The sequence below is a fragment of the Procambarus clarkii genome, chromosome 11 (genome assembly GCF_040958095.1).
Source record: "Procambarus clarkii isolate CNS0578487 chromosome 11, FALCON_Pclarkii_2.0, whole genome shotgun sequence".
NCBI classification, from domain to species: Eukaryota; Metazoa; Arthropoda; class Malacostraca; order Decapoda; family Cambaridae; genus Procambarus; species Procambarus clarkii.
Window position 1 is genome coordinate 40,041,657 of NC_091160.1, and position 20,561 is coordinate 40,062,217.

A 20,561-nucleotide genomic window follows, 5' to 3' on the forward strand; every position below is an offset into this window, starting at 1 on the left:
CACTACGAGAGTCAACAACAACAAAGGAAGATTGACAACGAGAAAGCAGACGAAGAGCATAGAGAATAGCATAAAGTTCCACTGTGAAGATGCTAGTCTCTGGAGGTAAGCGACACACAAGTGCAATCAAGAAAAACAATAGAGTAACCAACACCGCCTTGGCATATAAGGGGACACCCCTTGGGAGTGGTGTCGCCAATAATGTAATCGGCAACTGTTTGATGTATTCTCATCTGTATACCATTTAATATAACATACCTTGATCTACCTAACCCCACTACAAGTGGAAAAAATACTCTAGGTATGTAATGCATTGCCCCCCCCTCCCATGAATCTGTCACAAACAGACCTGCATTGTGTTGTCCAGCTTAGATCCAATTTTCAGGCTAATCAAAAATATTGCTGTCCAATGTTTAGTCATTTCTCTTGATAAAATCTTGACATCACTAGTCCTATCAACATCTTACTAATTTAGCACCATCTGTGGTACATCACCGAGTCTTCCAGGCTGGCATTATTGACCTAGTCCTCTAATGAACTCCACAATCAATTTTGAATTTAATGCTTCAATCCTTGAATCTGGAAGTGGGTATCAATAAAAAAAAGAAAGATATCATTCATTTTATATATGCAATCAAGTTGCTTAGTTAATCTATGCCTTATCAATATATAGAAACTTACTTGCCTATTGTATTTACAGAAGCAAACTATACATATGAATAGTCATTTAATGAAACACATTGTGGCCATCTCAGTATACTGTATCAACATAATAAACTACCTTAAAAGCTAATCTACTAGAGGTTAAAAGCAGTATAAACTTGAATAAAAATATTTACTTATTAAAATAAATGCTGAAGCACAAAACTTTACCAGTGCCCAGATATCAACCTGAAGAATAACAAACACACTTTGAAACTCAAGACATAATTATACTCTATGTGCAGATTGCGGTCATTTTATAAAATCACAATTAGGATTTTATTTTTGTTAAATGGTAAAGCTGTGAGAATGGGAGAAGGGTTATACAGGAGTACAGAACACTGAATGCGTATTAAATTTTAGATTATATTGAGCTTAAAGAAAATTACAGATAATGTACAAGAGGTATGGCTAAATTATCCAATGATGGAACCCAGGCAGGACGGTTTGCCAGAATATACAAGTCAGAAAATGTATTAAAAAGTTACCAAATATAATTTGTTTATAGAAACATTGAAAACTATCAAGCATCTCGAGAACCAAAGTATTTCAGTTACAGGTGTATATTCGGCTATGTCCAGTTTCCTGAAAATTTCTAACAATTCCTATGCCGATACTGCCTCGAGAAACATTTTAGAAGCTAAATTTTATTACAGTATATACATTATTTGAAAAACAATAAGGTAAAATGTGTTCTCTGCATCATTGCACGAAGAAACTTTGCTTCTGTGTAAACAAGTAACCTCGAGAAGATGTAGCACATTGAAGGGTATTTGACAAGATGAACCAATACCATTACAATTACTGTAGTTTCTATATTAACAAGAAGTAAAATGTGATTAAATTAGGATAGAACCAAGCCAAGCACAGAAGGTAAGGTAAGGTAGCCAAACACGGAAGATTCAGAGGCAAGAGTTTAGAGGTGCAGACTTGTGCAAACCAAATTTTATGAGACTAAACTAATATGGGTTATTATCAAGAGAGAGAATAGAAGGTAATAGTTAATTAACTTGGTTATACCGTTAAATGTGTGCTGTCAATGGCAAAGCAAAATGCCTATGGCTTTCACAAAATCTGTAAATTTGATTACTTAACCCATATGGATTTAAGCATTAAAATAAACATACCTGGAAGTCCAGGTGAAAATGATGCCCAACATTATAAAAAAAATCCAAACATGAAATTACAAAGCAGCCTAAGACCAAGATAAGAATAATAGGAGGCATGATATATGCCTGGGGGTAGAAGTGTTACATTACAACAAATGTTACAAACTGGTAAAACTCCATTTTATTTTGTAATCATCTTACAAGCCAGGTATAGCACACTTACACTCAGTTTCTCAGGTGACATGAAGTACAAACATTCACACAAATACTACATACATTAACTAATGAACTAAATATTAATTCAAACAAATGTATACTTTACTAGCATGCAAATGTATGAACAATATGCATAAAACTCGCTTTCCACTTTACAGAACTTATAAGTTACAATCAGAACAAAGATTACTTCCACCACTAACTACCACCATGGTGTGCTCGACTACTCAAAGTCACCATTAAAGAGCAACTTACTGTACATCTATTATTATGAATTACACTTTTTATAAACCTAAAGCATGTCAAGGCAAAGCAACTTGAAGGTAGATGAACAGACAGCCTGCCGCAGTGTCGTGACCTCCCAGCACCACTACCTGAATGACTAATAATAATCTGTAACCTTGTGTACAGTGCATGTTATAAACAACATTATAAAGTACCGAATAACGAACTAGAAAACTTAAATGGGGAAAATAAACCAGAATCTTTGCCTGTTGCTTAACATAGCAGCACATAATACATTTTTACCAATTAATTATATTAAGTCTATAAAGGAATATGGGTGGTTCAATATGGGTGGTGGTGGAATATGGGGTTACTTGCAAGAACAAGTCAGGTAAACACGGGTTCTCACAAGTGATGCTCTTCAATAACAAGATGATGAATGTACACAAAAAGAAAATAGGTTCTCTTGGTGAGCATTTTTTTTAATAGATCTAATCATGCAACCTTGCAAAAATTGAACACTTATATTACTGTCTGAGTCTGCCATTTCCTCCAAGACTCCCGGGAAACTTTGTCGGTACATTGTGAAGACCCTTACCGAGACCTTGGAGTCGAAGAGCAAGACGACGACGATCACGTGGTAATGACAATTTACAGTGTTGAAAGAAGTGTGTGTGTGTGTGTGTGATGTACATGTACACATATTCCCTCTGAATTGTTATGTGAACTGTAAGTTCCACTTAGCAAGACATTAGAAATCACATGGAATGAGATCAGAGCAATGAAGTGACAATGAAGTTGCCAAGAAATACATGGTATTAATGACACCCAATAATGTTATTTATTTTCTTGTTTTCCTGAACCAAGCCAGATCAGTGTGCATGGCATGCTGAAGTGGCAGATTCTTTGGTCGATTCCAAAATCCAGGGATGCTGCAGAACACCGTCAAGGCTCAAACGATCACTGGGTCTGTGTCTTAGCAGCTGTTGGAGAACAAATAATACTGGAGGAGTTACACAAGCAATGGAAAAACACACGGGCTTATCTATATAAAAGAAATGCATGATAGTGACAAAACTCATGGAATTAGAAAAAACAGTAAAAATAGTAACCATTATTGAATCACAGCTGATCATGGAAGGAAGGTTTCATATACCAAACGTATCTTACAATACAAACAATGTTCTAGGCAATCTCACACAGTATATTCTTAAAGCCAGATACGTTTCGATCCCACAAAAGCAATCGAGATGGGCACTTCTATGCCAGTATATTTTAAGGTATGAACAGTGATATCTAATGAATACAAGAGTACAATAACTAGAGAATGCTACAATGAGTACAGGGAGTATAATGATTATAGTTTAGGGAGTATGAGTCGAGAATACAAACATCTGGTTGTTCCAGGGATCATTGTCTGATCTGGTCTCAGGTTAACCATAGTTTAGGATGCTGGTGTCTGCATCTCACATTCTATCATAGGCACCACAGCCCAGTTAATCAGGTACCACTTGCAAGTGATTATCAAGCTCTCACCTAAAACACAAGAGGTCTTGTAGAAATTCTCCCTATATTTAGAGGGAGCTTAAAAACATTGGTGTTTTTATGTTAAAAGAATTTTCTCTTGGGCCCTTTTGCTACATAATTGTCTTCAATTGTATTTATTACAGTTCTGGTAAGAGACCATGCTAATACAAAAAATAAATAGTACAAAGACATTTTTTTATTATAATTTATTACTTAATTTATTACAATAAGTATCCACTCGATTCAACAACCTACATGGGGCTGTATTCAGGGTGTCAAATTCAGGGCCCTACCAAATCCGCTGGTTTTAAAATATCTAACTGTTTATTTGGGAAAGCAACAGGATAGATGGTGGGTGGGCTGACTGGTTGGTAGGTAGATGGGCGAGACAACTAGGTGGGTGAGGCAAGTGGGTGGGTGGGCAGGAAAGTGGGCTGGATGGGTAAATGGCTGGTTGGCAGACAGGCAGGCAGGCAGCAGTGGGGGTGGGTAGGTGAACTGGCTGGCTAGTGGGCAGGCAGGTTGGGTGGATGGATGGATTAGTTGCTGACTGGCAGGTGAGTGGGGTGGATGGATTCGTGGCTGACTGGTGGGTGGGGATGGCTGGCAGGGTGGGTAAGTGGATAGGTGGCCGACTGGCAGGCAGGGTTAGCAGGTGGGTGGCTGACTGATGGGCATACTGGCTGGATGGGTGGGCACGTGGGTAGGTAGGTGGATGGATGAATTGGTGGCTGGCTAGAAGGTGGATGGGGTGGGTAGGTGCATGGGCAGGCTGGGTGGTTGGTTGGTTGGTATGGTTTCTGGCAGGCAGACTGGGTTTGACTGGCAGAGTGGCAGGCAGACTGGGTTTGACTGGCAGTGGTCATGCTTGTTCCATCCCCACTACATCCTACCCCACCCACCAGACCCTCCCAGAAATATTCCCCCACCCCTCCAGCAGCATCTAGATGGTCAGTACAGATTAATACCATATGGGTCAGATTCTTGGCTACCTTCCTACCAGCTAGTGGCCTTAGAGGCAGACTGCCCTGCCTGATACATATACACTTGCTTCCTTGCTTACTCATATACAAGAAGGTACATTGGGTCTATGAGAGTACATAACATTGGTGTTCTGTAAACAACCTCACTCATGTTTATAAACTGTGACTGGTTGCTACCACAACTGTGAATGCCTAACTGCCTTTGATGGGTTATGACTGACTGACTTGTGACTGCAAATGGATGGCTGACTGAATTGACTATGGCAGCCTCTGACTGACTGCGACTAGCTCTGACATGCTGTATAACAGGAGCAGTGAAATCTGTTAAGCGAAAATTTAACTGCTGGCCTAGCGAGGGCAAGCTTGTCACAACAAACACAATAGTGGCCTCCAAATTCATGCATATCAGGCTCTGTAAACTCAATATCGTATTCCGGATTTAACAGTCATCGACTGTAAATAAGGCGCCAGTTAACAATCTAAAATTCGGTCACTAGTACTGGCAGAACGGTAAATAAGAGGTCCTTAAATCGAGTGGATACTAGCATCACAGATAAACAAAGCACCACCACCGCCACACTTTGGCCATCATCCACCACAGTGACCCACCCCTTCAGAACACCTGGGCCAGAATTTATCAAGAATTTATATGACTACATACTAAACCTGTACATCTTTCCTCAATCATGGCAGCTTAATACTTTCGCACTCCCAGCATGCCCGCCGCAAACTTAAGAGGTCATGCTCCCGGCGTGCTGGCGAGTGCTCAGCGACACCGAAATGTGTATACTCGTTTCAGTTCTCACCTTAATTCTCGTGTTACGTCGATCGTTTTGGTATCAGTGTTCGCAATAGAATTCCCTGCAGGTGTATATGCATATAATGTCCAAAAGCCTGGCATGACTTCCCACAGCAAAGCCTAAAGTTGGCAAAAGTTACCTGTGAGCGCACAAAATCAGTAAAATGTGTATACTCGTTTCAGTTTTCTCACCCTAATTCTCATGCTACGTCGTTTGTTTTGGTATCATTGTGTTCACAATTAAATTCCCTACAGGTGTATATGCATATAATGTCCAAAAGCCCGGCGTGACTCCCCACAGCAAAGCCTAAAATTACCCGTGAACGAGCACCAATTTGCACACAGCGGCTTAATGTGTATACTCGTTCAGTTTGATAACATCAATTTTCGTCTTAACGTCTTTCATTTTGGTATCAAATTGTTCGCAATATAAAGGCGTGTGTTTTAAAGCTAGTCCCATAATAATAGAACAATAACTGGAATTTTAACATTTTAATTCTGGACGCTCATCATTACAAAATTACTTATACCTTTCCAGTGTTCTGACAAATTTTTATGTTACATCTTTCATTTTGGTATCGAATTGTTCATAATCAAAAGACGTGCATTTTAAAACTACTGTAGTCCCATAATATTAGCACAATAAATAGAATTTTAACAAATATTTAAAATTTTGCCAAAAATGTATTTATAATCTTTCAAGTGTTTTGACATCAAGTTTCATGTTGCATCTTTCGTTTTGGTACCAAATTGTACACAATGTAAAGGCGCTTATTTTGAAACTATCCCAAAGTCGATCGAATAAAAAATTAATTTTACATAAATATTTTATTGTTGGACTCAAATAGTGTCACGAGATAGGAAAAACGTTAGTTTGCATCGATTAAATATATAGGTTATGAGCTCTGATCAACTACAAGGTTGTTCATAACAACATACTTCGATCGAGAGAAATCTAAAAAATTGCTTCCAAGCTTAAACTGTCTAATAAATACAGATCAAAGAAAGATGCACAGGATTCATAAGTGGACACAAATGCTTGTTGAACCCTGGCCTAGGTACAGTGGTCATTATGAGCCGTCGTATATAATAGTATATACAAACATTTCCTTCTCACAGTATGAAGTAAGCAAGTACTGTAATTATCAAGAGAAGTCAGAAAGAATATTTAACACCATTTGTATTGCAGGAAATTTAAAAGGTCCTAAAATCACTCTGAATGCCTAGAGCTAAAAGACAAGCAACATCGAAGATATCCACAGCCAAGCATTTGGAACCTCAGCTTGGCCGCTAAGCCAATTGCACAATCTTGTTACCGAAATGGATAACGGTGGGAACAAAATGCACGTCTCAAGAAACCCTACTGACCATAAACACAATTAATTGAGGACCATGAATTAATTAAAAGAGGACCAAGTCAATTGTACAAATCAGAACTTTTCACTGTTAAAATATGTAACAATACACAATTTGGGAAGGTGCTGGTCAAGAGATATGGACATGACTGACAGACCTTTGACAAGGGAAGGATGGAAGATTGTCAGTATACATTCATTATTCTGAATATGGAAGACAACTCTTATGGCTCTCTGCATCCAGAACCAGTATGGAAAGCAAGCACATTACAGAAACTGGTACTTTTCATTGTGGCATAGACAACTATGTAAAACAGACCTGGAACCCTGATAAGGTTAGGGTAATAAATAGATTGTTACAAGCCTCTCGGCATTAAACATTTGACTAAGCATGCCAGTAACACAGGGATGAACAGCAATAGGTTACTGTGTTAATGCCTCTATTGAAAAACCTCACAACTGGCTACTAATGCAGGCTGAAGTCTCAAATATGGGCTGCAATTTTATCAGACAGAGGTACATACAAAAGGTCAAACCACTTACATATAGACTTTGGTAAACAGTTCACTGAACTGAAGGTTCAGAATGTCACAATTTCAATCTAAAATAGCCCACCAGTCTAAGTAGTAAACAAAAAAGCTCTCAAGGCTTCAGCTTATGCACTGCCACGAGCATAGTCCAAATGTCGGTCATAGAATTTAGGTCACTTGTGACCCTGGATCAAATATGACAACTTCATTGAGTATTAGGCTCCTGGTAACCTATCACACCATTATGGTGACAGTTCTGAGAAGTTCATGTTTGCAAAAAGACTTTTCAGAATAAGTAATTTTTGATTCTCAAGGACCTTATAATGGACAGTCAAGGGTGATAATGATAATTAAAAGTTTTGTCTTGATCGCCCATTCTTTCAAACATTTCACAAGTGGCTAGACAAATGAGAATGGATAGGGGATTATATTCCAATGACAGTTTTAGTAGCAGCACAAGCTCTGGAGCCAAGATATGCTTTCAAGTGGGACTCGTGACTAGAATCTGTTTACAGTTTCAACAGGCACAGGCAACTGGCTAAACAATTGAGAAGCAATACAAGAATAGGCCCTTTTAGTAAATAATCTCTCCAATAGCACAAGGCTCTTCATCCCTGAAGGAGTCTATGGTAATGTGCAAAGCACCCAATGTAAATGGAAATATACTGCATGTATCTGCCAAATATTTGGATTTATTTAACTAAATAGTTTTTAGTAATTAAGCAATTTAAACTCTCAATTCTTGCCATCACAGGGAGCCAATGTGAAAATGTTAAGTCCAGATGCACAGTTCAGTATGGACTGAAGTCCATTTTAATAGGTCCCTGCGGAATCTATGCATAAATAATCTGCTGCGTAATGATCCTATGACAACACAATCTGTTCGCATAATGCTTCAAAAATGCCAGAATGCAATCTCAAAATAATCCAATGAAAATCAAAGTATCCCTTACAAAGGATACCTAAAATATGGAATATACCACTGCTCAAACCTCTTACATCCAGCATCAATGGTAGCCAATCATAAACTTTCATATTATTATTATTATTACATTTCCCACAAAAAAGTTTACAAGCATCACTGCCACCAAGTACAGATGAAACCTGTAAGAAAAGGTGGTTAAAGCTAACCAAAATATTTGCCACTTCATAATACCTCTCGCAAACACTAGTACCTTGACATCCTAACACACACAGAGATCACACTATAACGTGATGCATCATATCACGTTCGAATCCTCGTCACAGCCCTTGTGGATTTGTTCATTTGACATCCTACTTCTGCATTCCATTAAATCTAAGCCAGTTGATAGACTATATATGAAGTACTTAAAAAGCAAATTATTAGTTATTCATATATATAACATGAATTAATTATAGAATGTACAGTATTATCTCAAATCTTACCTTCACCATTAAATCCTTGGCTTTATCAGATACATGTGAAGGAAATATTAGATCCACTTTTGATATACGACTGTACGTGTCTCGGTTTGACTCGGCTTCAAAAGGGGGATTACCACAGAGGAACTCGTAACACAGTACTCCCAGGGACCAGAGATCCACCTTCTCGTCATGAGGCTTTCCTTCAACCATCTCCGGTGGCAAGTAGTCCAGAGTGCCACATAATGTTGTCCGCCTGCAAGACAATGCAAAGCTTGGAATTCTAATATAAATCTAAGGATCTATTTGACAATTGTAATATAATTCTAATAATTGTAATGTAATTCTAATATAAATCTAATTAAGGATCTATTTGACAATTTTAGAAATTTAATCACCCGGGAAAACCTTTTCCAGAACACAATGGCTCCTTAGAAAGAGTGGCTCAGTCCACTTTGACGAGTGAAGCGGGTCACTGATGTAATGATAAATTAACCAGGAGGAATAGGTTTAAGAACATATCATTATGAGTAACCATAATATAAATCACTGAATATAGACAAGGGATGAATGAAAGCACTTAACATGTAGAGTGCAACTTACCTTCAACAGATAAAAAATTCATGCAAAACCACATCCATCTTAACAAAATCCACTGCAGCACAAGATCAGAAATAATTTTGATTAATATGTTTTGCTATATTTTTATGACAATTTTTATGCCATTTTTTTTTATAACAATAAGAGACACTTATGTATGATTTCTTACCAACATCACTGAAAATGTATACACAGTATGAACACTTGGTTAAACCTCCTGATGTTTTTCAGCACCTTAGTCACAACATAACTTCAATCAGCCAGATATAATTTTAGTTTTCTACCCATGTCCAGTAGCAAAGTTATCAACCAGAATGGCCTAAAACCAGTACTATGTACCCCAGAGATCTATAACAGGAGTCCTATTGGAAGGAAATCCCACTGTAGGGGGTTTCACGAGTCACCTTTTCCCGACACAATGTTGTACTGAACGGTGGCACATTTATTAATGTGACACCTCTGGTGGGTGTCACATTTATTAATGCGACAGCTCTGGTGGGTGTCACATTTATTAATGCGACAGCTCTGGTGGGTGTCACATTTATTAATGCGACAGCTCTGGTGGGTGTCACATTTATTAATGCGACAGCTCTGGTGGGTGTCACATTTATTAATGCGACAGCTCTGGTGGGTGTCACATTTATTAATGCGACAGCTCTGGTGGGTGTCACATTTATTAATGCGACAGCTCTGGTGGGTGTCACATTTATTAATGCAACAGCTCTGGTGGGTGTCATCCCTTGAAGCTAGATGCAGTGCTTGATATGAAAGAAGCAAACAACAACTGCGCCCACTGCCTACATGGCACAAGAAAGCCACGCCACTAGCGACAAACATAAAACTTTATTGGGCAGCGATTCTTCAAGTGAGTGATATTTGCATAGCTTACATGAATCTTAAAATTCATCATTAAATCCTTGCCATATCCACTAAACCCAAAACTATTTTACCTGGAGGATGGAGCATGGACTGACCAGCCAAAGTCGGCTATCTTAAGGTCACCACGTAGACTGAGGAGGAGGTTCTCTGGTTTAATATCACGATGTATGACCTTCTTTGTGTGGCAATACCTGGAAGCAAGTATACATGAATATAATTCAAGATCATTGAACAGGCAACATTTATGAAATTTTACATATACAATGCAATTTGTAAAAAGAATTATCCATGAATTGTACACACACTGTATTACAAGTCATAAAATTTACCATGATTCAAAAGGGTCGAATAAGTTATTTCAGATATTCAGATTAAACTGTTTAGGCAACATTTAACTTAAGCACATCAATAATCACAATAGAAAGTCCTTCAGGACACTAAACACACCCCTTAGCTTGTCCATATCTTCCAATGACTTCCTGCAGTAGGTATTTCTTTACATTCTTATTCCATACTAACTGTATAAACTTTCACCCTAATCCATCATATTTTATTGAAACTACAGAAGATTAAAGTATCCTGTCAAAGTTTGGGAACAATGAACAGATGATAGACTTGTGGACAATGTACTGAAGTGAATTTCTAAGGAGAGGAGGACTGCAACAATGATGATGGGTGGATATGAGGATCTAGTGTGTGAAGAAGCAGAAATTGGGTGTGAACAATGGATCTTCTTCTTGAGATTATCTCGAGACGATTTCGGGGCGTTAGTGTCCCCGCGGCCCGGTCTTCAACCAGGCCTCCACCCCCAGGAAGCAGCCCGTGACAGCTAACACCCAGGTACTTATTTTACTGCTAGGTAACAGGGGCATAGGGGTGAAAGAAACTCTGCCCATTGTTTCTCCCATATCACTGCCCATGAGTGATTTGTCCAACTGCTAAACACCAGCATTTAAAATGGCACAATAAACATTCTAGTCACCAACTTCACAGCCCACCATTAATAAGGGTTGAAGTGTGTGGTCACGAGGCCACAGACTCTGAATATACCGATCAATTCTGCATGAAGTTTGTAAACAAACTCCAAGCAAAGTTTCATGGAGAAACTAAGCCTCGGACAATGGAAGTCTAAGTTCCCCAGTAAGATCAATAGGTCAAATGAAAAAAAATTAAATAAAAGATAAAGTCTTTGACTGTTGACTGACATGAAACAAGCAGGAAGTATGAGAGGGACTGTGGGGATATGGAAGCATGTGTGATGCTGCTACTTGATGGCAGTCAGTTCAGGTTACCAAGTAGGCCAACTGGTGAATACCAAAATCCTCACTAGACAATCACTTTCATGAGCCATAGAGACATTAGAAAGAATTTTTTCAGTGTCAGGGTAGTTAACAAATGGAATGCATTAAGTAGTGTTGTGGTGGAGGCTGACTCCATACACAGTTTCAAATGTAGATATGATAGAGCCCAATAGGCTCAGGAATCTGTACACCAGTTGATCGACAGTTGAGAGGCAGGACCAAAGAGCCAGAGCTCAACCCCAACAACACAACTAGGCGAGTACTTGCAATATCACTGTGGAGAGATTCTGTATATTTTTTTTGTTTATGAATTAGCTGCAATTGGTCGCCCTGAGCTGGGAGGATGACACCAATGACCCCCCTAGCACCTTACTGTCCTTTCAAGGACAGTTTAAATGTTCTGTGGCACCAATGCAATTAATTGTGGAAGCATAACCCTAATATAGTACCAAAATTTATATCCTGTGATCCTTTGCAGTTACCTAGCATTGGTTCCGAGGATCAATGTCCCATGGCTCAGTCTCTGATCAGGCCTCTTGATCGGTGGTCTAGTCAACCAGGCTGCTCACAGCCTGACATGAATTACAGCCCAGTTGATCAGAAACCTTTGGAGGCGTTTATCAAGTTCTCTTTTGAACACTGAGAGGTCAGCTAGTTATACTCCTTATGTTCAGAAGGTGTGTTGCAATATTAGATTTCCTCGTTTCCTTAAAATACCAGTTACTCAAACAATCTTATTTAACAAAGAAAAATAAAAGAATACTTACTTTAGTGCACTGGCAAGCTGCATGATGTACTTGGCAGACCTTTTCTCATCAAAATGACGATGAGGTTGTGCTTGCATTTCTTTGTATAACTCTCCACGTGGGGCAAATTCCAAGATCAGGTACACACGCACTTCATCGTGAAAGTACCCATAGAGACGCAAGATGTTTGGGTGTCTGAGAAAAATATTTTGTCTTTAATGAAAATAAGCAAAAATATACTGTACTGGATTTGCATGAAATAATTGTGTCAATGATTTTGTTACTTTCATAATCCGATTTTAATATAAAAACTATACAAGCATAAGTATAAAACCAATACAGCACTGTATAATGTGCTGCATCACTAATACAGTGTACTTTATTAAAATGACAACTCACCTAAGATGAGCTTGAATCTCTATTTCTCTTCTCAGCTGATGTTCAACATTTGCCTTCTGCAACTGGGACTTGAATAACACCTTGAGTGCCACAATATATTTACTAGACTTCTCACGAGCCAAGTAAACATTACCAAACTTCCCCTTCCCTAAGGGCCTCCCAATCTCAAAATTATCAAGTGACCATTTCCGCTTTTCATTCTCTCTGTTGAAGATCAAACAAGGTTAACAAAAAGGAAAATATTCTAATAAAAAAATAATTGCTACAAGTACCATCTATGGAAAAACTTTCTACAGTTAGTACAATATATTAATTAATAAAAATCTAATCATTCCTTTGATAGGCCTTGAAAAGATGTACAGTGAGGCCTCGATTTACAATGGTAATCCGTTCCCAGAGACTTATCATAAGTCGAGATATCGTAAGTCAAGCCGATTTTTCCCTATTAAGCGATTATTTCAAGTCGAAATAAAGGGAATTTAATTAATCCGTTCCCCACCCTCCAAAATATTAACTTACAAATACATTTTATACTGAATTTTTTTTCTCTAATTACAATACCGTACATATGTTTATCTTACCTTTATGGAGGACTCTTGATGGCGTATGGAAGATGGTGATGAAGGGGGGGAGGACAGGTGTTACTGTTTGGAAGGGGCGTTCCCCATGCCATTATAACATCAGGCAGTGATGACTTTTCTGGGATACACACACTGGCATGTTTTGCCTACATACTACTAGGACCTGCTTGTTTGTCTTACTAAGAATCTGTCTAAAGACACTTGTTTTTTCCTACATTTTAACACTTGTCTGTAGTAAGACATCACATTGTCATTTAAAGGTCAATGCAATGGCCTGCTACAGCTTTATCTGGGTGAGTTTTTTCAACAAAACTTTGCAGTTCTTCCCATACTTCACACATTTTCTTAATAATGAAGAAGGGATATATAATAATCAGTTTTATGTTCAAAAAGCAAAAAATCATCACAAAAACGGAACTTCTTATAGGGGTGATCGTCACTAAGCGGGCAGCTCTAGTAAACTGAAGCAGGTCGGCCCGCGTGACTGGGAACCACGCGCTCGGTCGACCCAAACGTGTAAAAAAAAATATCGTTAGTCGACGACACTATCGTAAGTCGAGTCATTTTTCGATCGAATTTACATTGCAACTCAAAATTATCACAAGTCGAGGTGCCACTGTACATGATTCATGTCACATCTTTTACATGATCTAGCAAGATATATAAGGGGAAAATTTTCCTTATATGCTGGTGGATAATGATTAATAATCTGAATTATTTCATTAAGTTTATCAATATAATAATTACTTTGAGTTATTATATAGTAGTACTGTACAGAGAAACCTCGGGTGACAAGCAGCTCCATCTATGAGCATTTCAGATAACGAGCAAGCCACTCGCAGAAAATTTGTCTCAACTGACAAGCTTCTGCTCAGTTAACGAGAAAACCACGTGGTGCTTCCTAGCGTTCCCACAAATTCTCGAACGCCTCTGACGTTCGACGGAAATTAGTTTCGCAAGACGAGTATTTCACATGACGAGCTTGGTGCCGGAACGGATTAAATTCGTTAACCGAGACACCACTGTATTGTGATTTTCTTATTAATATAAACACTATCTACTGAATTACTTGAGAGATGATGTGTTATTTACATTACTACACATGGTTAATCTCAATAGCAAGTATCAATCTGTAAAAAAAACATAGGATATCTGAATTTTATATCAAAGTTGCACAGTAATCAAAGAATCATGCTATTTCGTGCTATCATACAGTAGAATAGAATCACAATCATTAATACATCACACCACTGGTGAAATTGTGAATGTATGACAATTGAAAGTACAATAATTTAAATAATAAAATAAATTAATAGCGAAGCCAGAGGCAACACTCGCAAAGCAGGACACTGCTGCCAGCTTCTCGCCCACCAAAATCTGAAGAACTGATGCACCAGTCCTTGCTCTAGTTTTTTCTTTATCAGAACCTAACAATTTATGACACCTGTAACCTTTGTTCCTGGTGCCAGTGTTTCATGATAAGCTGCCGAGATGGTATGAGAGCGAGAGAAAGAACCCTTAACTCTCATCCCATTACCAACTTAGGAAGCTGAAGAAACTGAAAATCAATGCCACATTGTACATTCATCCTGACGCCTTGGTCTCATTAAAATAAAAATTGTCATCATTACCAGTCCAATAAATTGGGAAATAGTCCTAGTAATTAAAGTGAATAGAGGCTGAAAGTAACCGCGTTAAGAAATTCTTAATAAGACCAAGTGCCTCCACCCTACAACTGACACCATTACAAGTTCAGCTGAGGACTTATTGTGTTATTTAGATGAAGTAATTGATGGATCCACAGATTTCTGGTTTTTATAACAAACTGACAGGCCAGTTATAAAGCATACATCAAAATAATTCAAGGTGGGTGCTGTTACACTATACACTAATACACAGTGTGCTTGTGTACGTGACTTCATTATTCAAACTGGTAAAATCCTTATTTTTTAATTAAACTTACAGTAACCTATGGAAATATCTTGTTGCAACAGAATTTATAATTAATCAAAGTGTGGAACCTTACTGCAGGAAAGGTTTAGTCATCTGCAATGGGGAATTACTTGCAATATTATTTTATTTATTTTATTTATATATATATACAAGAAGGTACATTGGGTTTGTGAGAATACATTGGATAGTACAGTATTTACATTCTTGTAAAGCCACTAGTACGCGCTTACATCTTTAAAACACAGAACCCACATTAATGGATCAATAAAACTGGAGGTCACTTTCTTCATAGTTGTATTGAGCTAAGTGCATACTCTCCATTGTTCCATATTTTATTCTTTCTCAATGTGATTAACGTAAGGTAAAATAATTCAACAGCAGCAATATTGTACTGGTTATAAAAATTATATACAGTACAAGATTTGTTTAAATGTTTATTGAAGTCAAACCCTTGCTGTCAGAAACAACTTTCTTGAAAATCATCTTCTAACCATAAAACTATTACTGTACACTAAACAAAACGTTACTTACTCTGCACTACCGCTGCTGTCTTTCCGTCCACTTTCCTCATCATTAACAACATTGCCCTTGGTCGTTTCCTTCAGTGGTGCTCGTGATGTACCACCGGACACCCCACCACCTGTGGCGTTCTTGCTAGTCTGCATTTCAATACTAGACTTAGTCACTGGAAAAGAGGAAATACTGTAAGTATAAATAAATGTTCTACTGAAAGTCTAAATGAGTCTGTAAAAAAATATTATCAAACAAAAATAATTTAAACAAATTCAAAGCATACATCCACTCTTGTATGCTATTAACCTTGTATACCTTTCCAAGTGGACTTCCACACTCCTAGCAACACAGAACTGGCCAAGTTCCTGTAGTCCCCGTGGCACAGGAACACAGGGACTACAGCGATACAACAGCCATGGAGAGAAACACCACCAATACATGATGGCCATCAGAAAGAAGCACCACCACAACCACCACTATTACAGGGTCCATAGAATTACAGAAACCTACCCAAATCCACCCAAATCCTGCTACCATTACGTAAGTAATGAAGAAATATGGCACTGTATATTTACTCACAATAATGTTGGTGCTGAATGCAGAACATGATCAAACTTATTTTTACTTTGAAATCTAATTTCATAACAAAATTAGAAGTATGTACTGTAAATATGTAGCAGGTGACGCCATGGGAAGTCGTCGGTCCAAGCGACAATGTTGTGGAGCAACTTATCCAAGATATAGTTTAGCCTGAAGTGTGTTTGCTGACATATCAGGCTCCTTTACACAATGATCCAGGCATCACACTTCTTCGCTCAAATTGTTGAAAATTTAATTGGTGGTAAATTCAGGTAAACCACCACCACCACACTTGACAGCAGGACTCCGAAACTTACCCGAGGGCCACTAACACACTAATGGCTCCAACAAGGACAGGAAGCCAGCAGCTTATCAATTTAAAAGTACAAATGCTCCTCAGAAGTTGCCAGATATGAAGATGTTTAGAGTAAGCTTACTGAACAATGAGCGTTGCAGTTTCTTTAGGTTACTGCTGTAATGTATGGATACTCATCCACGAGGCACAGCATTATGTAAATAAAGTGTACCTCAACATAAGGTCTTGTAGTACAGATGGATTTATTCTCAACTCATAATTGGGGATCCCAGGTTTGATTTCCAGGTAGGACAGAAACCACTGACCACATTTCCTTTCAACTAATGCAACTGTTTACCTAGCAGTAAATAAGTACCCAGGAGTTAGGCAATTGTAGGGTAGCATCCTGGGGAGGGTCATTTGTCCAACCTTGGGGGGAGGACCTCGATAGAAGCCCAAAGTACACGTATACATGGGCTCCCTGTCCCCGACATCAATTACTGGTGGTATAGGCTAATACAACAAACTGTACATCTGGCACAAAAGGCCGCTTTTATTCTTACATATAACAAAACCTATGACATAGCAGTCCCCATGGTGTAGTGGTCAAGACGCTCGCCTGGCGGTTCGTGAGCGTTCTGTCCAGGGAGGATTTACCAGGCATAAATCCTTAACTGGTAGACTGTTTAACTCAACAGTAAAACGGGTACCTGGTTGTTAATTTTTCGCGGGGTCGTATTCCAGGGAACATGGGAATAAGGACCTGCCCGAAACGCTATACGTAATAAGTGGCTGTACAAAAATGTAAGAACTCTTGTATATATTAAAAAAAAAAATACATACCTTGTACCTTACTGTCAACTGTCACTTTTTTAAATTTATATATATACAAAAGTTCTTACATCCTTGTACAGCCACTAGCACACACAGCATTTTGGGCAAGTCCTTAAATCCTAATTTTCACCCCCCCCCCCCCCAGGAAGCAGCCCGTAGCATTTGTCTAACTCCTAGGTACCTAATTACTGCTAGGTATGGCGCCCGAGAGCCAAGTGGACAGCGCTTCGGATTCGTAGTCCTGAGGTTTTGGGTTCGATCCCCGGTGGCGGCGGAAACAAATGAGCAAAGTTTCTTTCACCCTGATGCTCCTGTTTCCTAGCAGTAAATAGGTACCTGGGAGTTAGACAGCTGTTACGGGCTGCTTCCTGGGGGTGTGTAACAAAAATGAGGCCTGGTCGAAGACCGGGCCACGGGGACACTAAGCCCTGAAGTCATCTCAAGATGACCTCAAGATAGGTAACAGGGGCATTAGGGTGAAATTAACTCTGCCTATTTGTTTCTGCTTCCATCAGGGATCGAACCCGGACCCTTAGGTCCAGGTTAGGACCACGAACCCCGAGTGCTGTCGTCTCAGCTGTCAGGCCCCCTATTGAAATGAATTCCTTCATTTAACTTGACGATTGTTCACTAGGCCTAACTCTGCTCCACAATTTGATATCTAAAATTTCAGTTATTGTCACTTGCAGAGAATAAAGTTAGTGTGAGTGGAATATGAAGTTTAAGAAGGCCTTCGGGTAAGTTAATCCCTGGAATACGACCCCGCGAAAAATTAACAAACAGGTACCCGTTTTATTGTTGAGTTAAACAGAGTCTACCAGTTAAGGATTTAGGTTTGATTCTGCCCCAAACCAAAAAGGTTTGAGGCAGCAGTCAGGTGTGCGCCACACTGCCTGCACACCTGGCCAGTACACATGTGTACCAGAACCACAACCCCACACACACACACCACACTTGTGGTGTTCCTAGTGACCTAACAGCAGACAATGTCTCCTTAACCCCATCACTGGTAACCAGATACGCCCAAAATCTCAGCCACGTCACTTGCTAATATATTTGGACCAAATTCCCGTGATATCAGGCCAGGATAGCGGCCAGGATAGCTGCCCCTCACCAGCGTGAACACCCCCCCCCAGTCATCAACCAGGGACATCAATACTGTATACATATATCCCTGGCCTGTGGTGGAGAGGACAAGTTACCTCCCCCTACACACACACATCACCTATTTCACCGCCAAGCCTGGCCTCCACCCCGGTAGCTGGGCCTCCTGCAGGCCCCACCACACCTGCAGAGAGCCAGGAGGCGGCCAGGGCGGCCCCAGGAGACGAGAGAGAGAGAGGAGACACCGACCTGCAGCGGCGCCGCCACTTTGAATGTGTGTACATGTGGAGGTTTAAACGTGAGGGCGGCCGCTGATTGGCTGGCCGGCCGCGCCCCCCCCCCCCCCTCTCCTCCTTCATCACCCCCCCATATGTACATTGCACATATTGCCCAACATATCCCCCATTCTCCCCATTCTGGTCCCCCCAATATAGAACCCTCCATTAAGGACCCCTCACCTATCTCCCCTCCACTTATCAACTGCCTCTTCCCCCTCATCAAAGAAGGACCACCCTGCCTCGCTCATACTTCATTAACATATATTTGTTTATTGATTTATATATACAAGAGTTTTTACATTCTTGTTTATTGTAAGTTATGTTAACAGGAGCTGGGACATACTCTCCAACACAATATCTGTGATTGCCTTGTTATCAATCAGTGCCTTCAGACAGAATGATGTGAGGTAATTTGAGCTCGGTAATTACTTCATAGTCAGGAATATTGGAAGATATTCTTGTGCTGTAACCAGATTTTGCTAGTGGAGGTTAACAGGCCTTAGCTTTCTGGTTCTCTCCTGACTCCATATATGACTGGCTGTTTCATGCAAGATTTCGTCTCCCAATCGGTATCCAGTGTCTGGCTTCCTATTTCCTTCACCGAGTTTCATTACCTTACATTTACTTGGGTTGAACTTTAGTAGCCATTTGTTGTATCATTCCTTCAGTTTGTCTAGGTCATTTTGTGGCCTCATACTATCTTCCTCTGCTAATCCTCCTCAAAATTTGTGCATCATCAGCAAACATTGAGAGATACGAGTTTATACCCTCTGGGAGATCATTTACATATATCAGAAACAGTATAGGTCCAAGGACTAATCCCTGTGGGACTCCACTGGTGATGCCTCCCTACTCCAAAACCTCCCCCACTCAAAGTGACTCACTGTCTTCTGTTGCTTAGGTACTCCCTTATCCATTGAAGCACCTTCCCTTTCAGGAAGTACCTTTCCCTTTCAGGTAAGGAAAGTACCTTCCCTTTCACTCCTGCCTTCATCTCCAGCTTGTGCATTAGTCTCTTATGTGGTACTGTGTTAAAGGCTTTCTGGCAATCCAAAAATCTGCAGTCTGCCTACCCCTCTCTATCTTGCCTGATTTTTGTTACCTGGTCATAGAATTCAGTTAATCCTGTGGGGCATCATTTGCCATCCCTGAACCCATGCTGATGTTGTTTTACAAAGTTCTTTCGCTCTTGATGTTCAACTAGCTTTTTTTGCACAATCTTCTCCATCATCTTGCATGCTAAGCAAGTTAGGGGAAACTAGCCTGTAGTTCAGTGCCTCCTGTCTATCACCCTTAATAATAATAATAATAATTTATTTAGGAAAAGTACATACATAGTTGCAGAGTTACAGTACAAACATTCTGTTTGATTTAAAGGTAGAGGTATATATATATATTATATAAATGTTGTACCTAGTAGCCAGAAAGAAGTATTCAGCCTACTATGCAAGGCCCAATTTGCCTAATAGGCCAAGTTTTCCTGAATTTATATATATTTTTCTATTTTTTCATATGAAATCTCACTGGATCTCCAGTCAATCATTTCTTACTACCACTACAGACAAAAGTAACTGACTACAAACAGCAAATTCATTATGGTATTTGTAGGACAACGAAATGGTAATTTAAGTGAGGGGTAACATACTTTATACTCAGCATACAGTACTAAG

General features: G+C 39.4%; 1 protein-coding gene across 3 annotated transcripts; it reads right to left on the bottom strand.

Moving 5' to 3' along the window:
• Nucleotides 1–608: 608 nt before the first annotated feature.
• Nucleotides 609–18,943, bottom strand: LOC123758351 (aurora kinase). Of its 3 annotated transcripts, none has more exons than XM_045742652.2 (7): nt 18,863–18,943; nt 15,820–15,973; nt 12,755–12,958; nt 12,377–12,550; nt 10,380–10,499; nt 8,854–9,085; nt 609–3,235 (listed from the first exon to the last, which is right to left on the bottom strand). In XM_045742652.2, the coding sequence occupies exons 2-7, from the start codon at nt 15,951–15,953 to the stop codon at nt 3,125–3,127; spliced, it is 975 nt and encodes a 324-aa protein (XP_045598608.1). In that variant the 5' UTR covers nt 15,954–15,973; nt 18,863–18,943; the 3' UTR covers nt 609–3,124. The 3 variants fall into 3 exon arrangements, with proteins under 3 accessions (XP_045598608.1, XP_045598610.2, XP_045598609.2); XM_045742654.2 differs by having other exon boundaries at nt 18,798–18,920; XM_045742653.2 differs by having other exon boundaries at nt 18,735–18,913.
• Between the last annotated feature and the right edge of the window lie 1,618 nt (nt 18,944–20,561).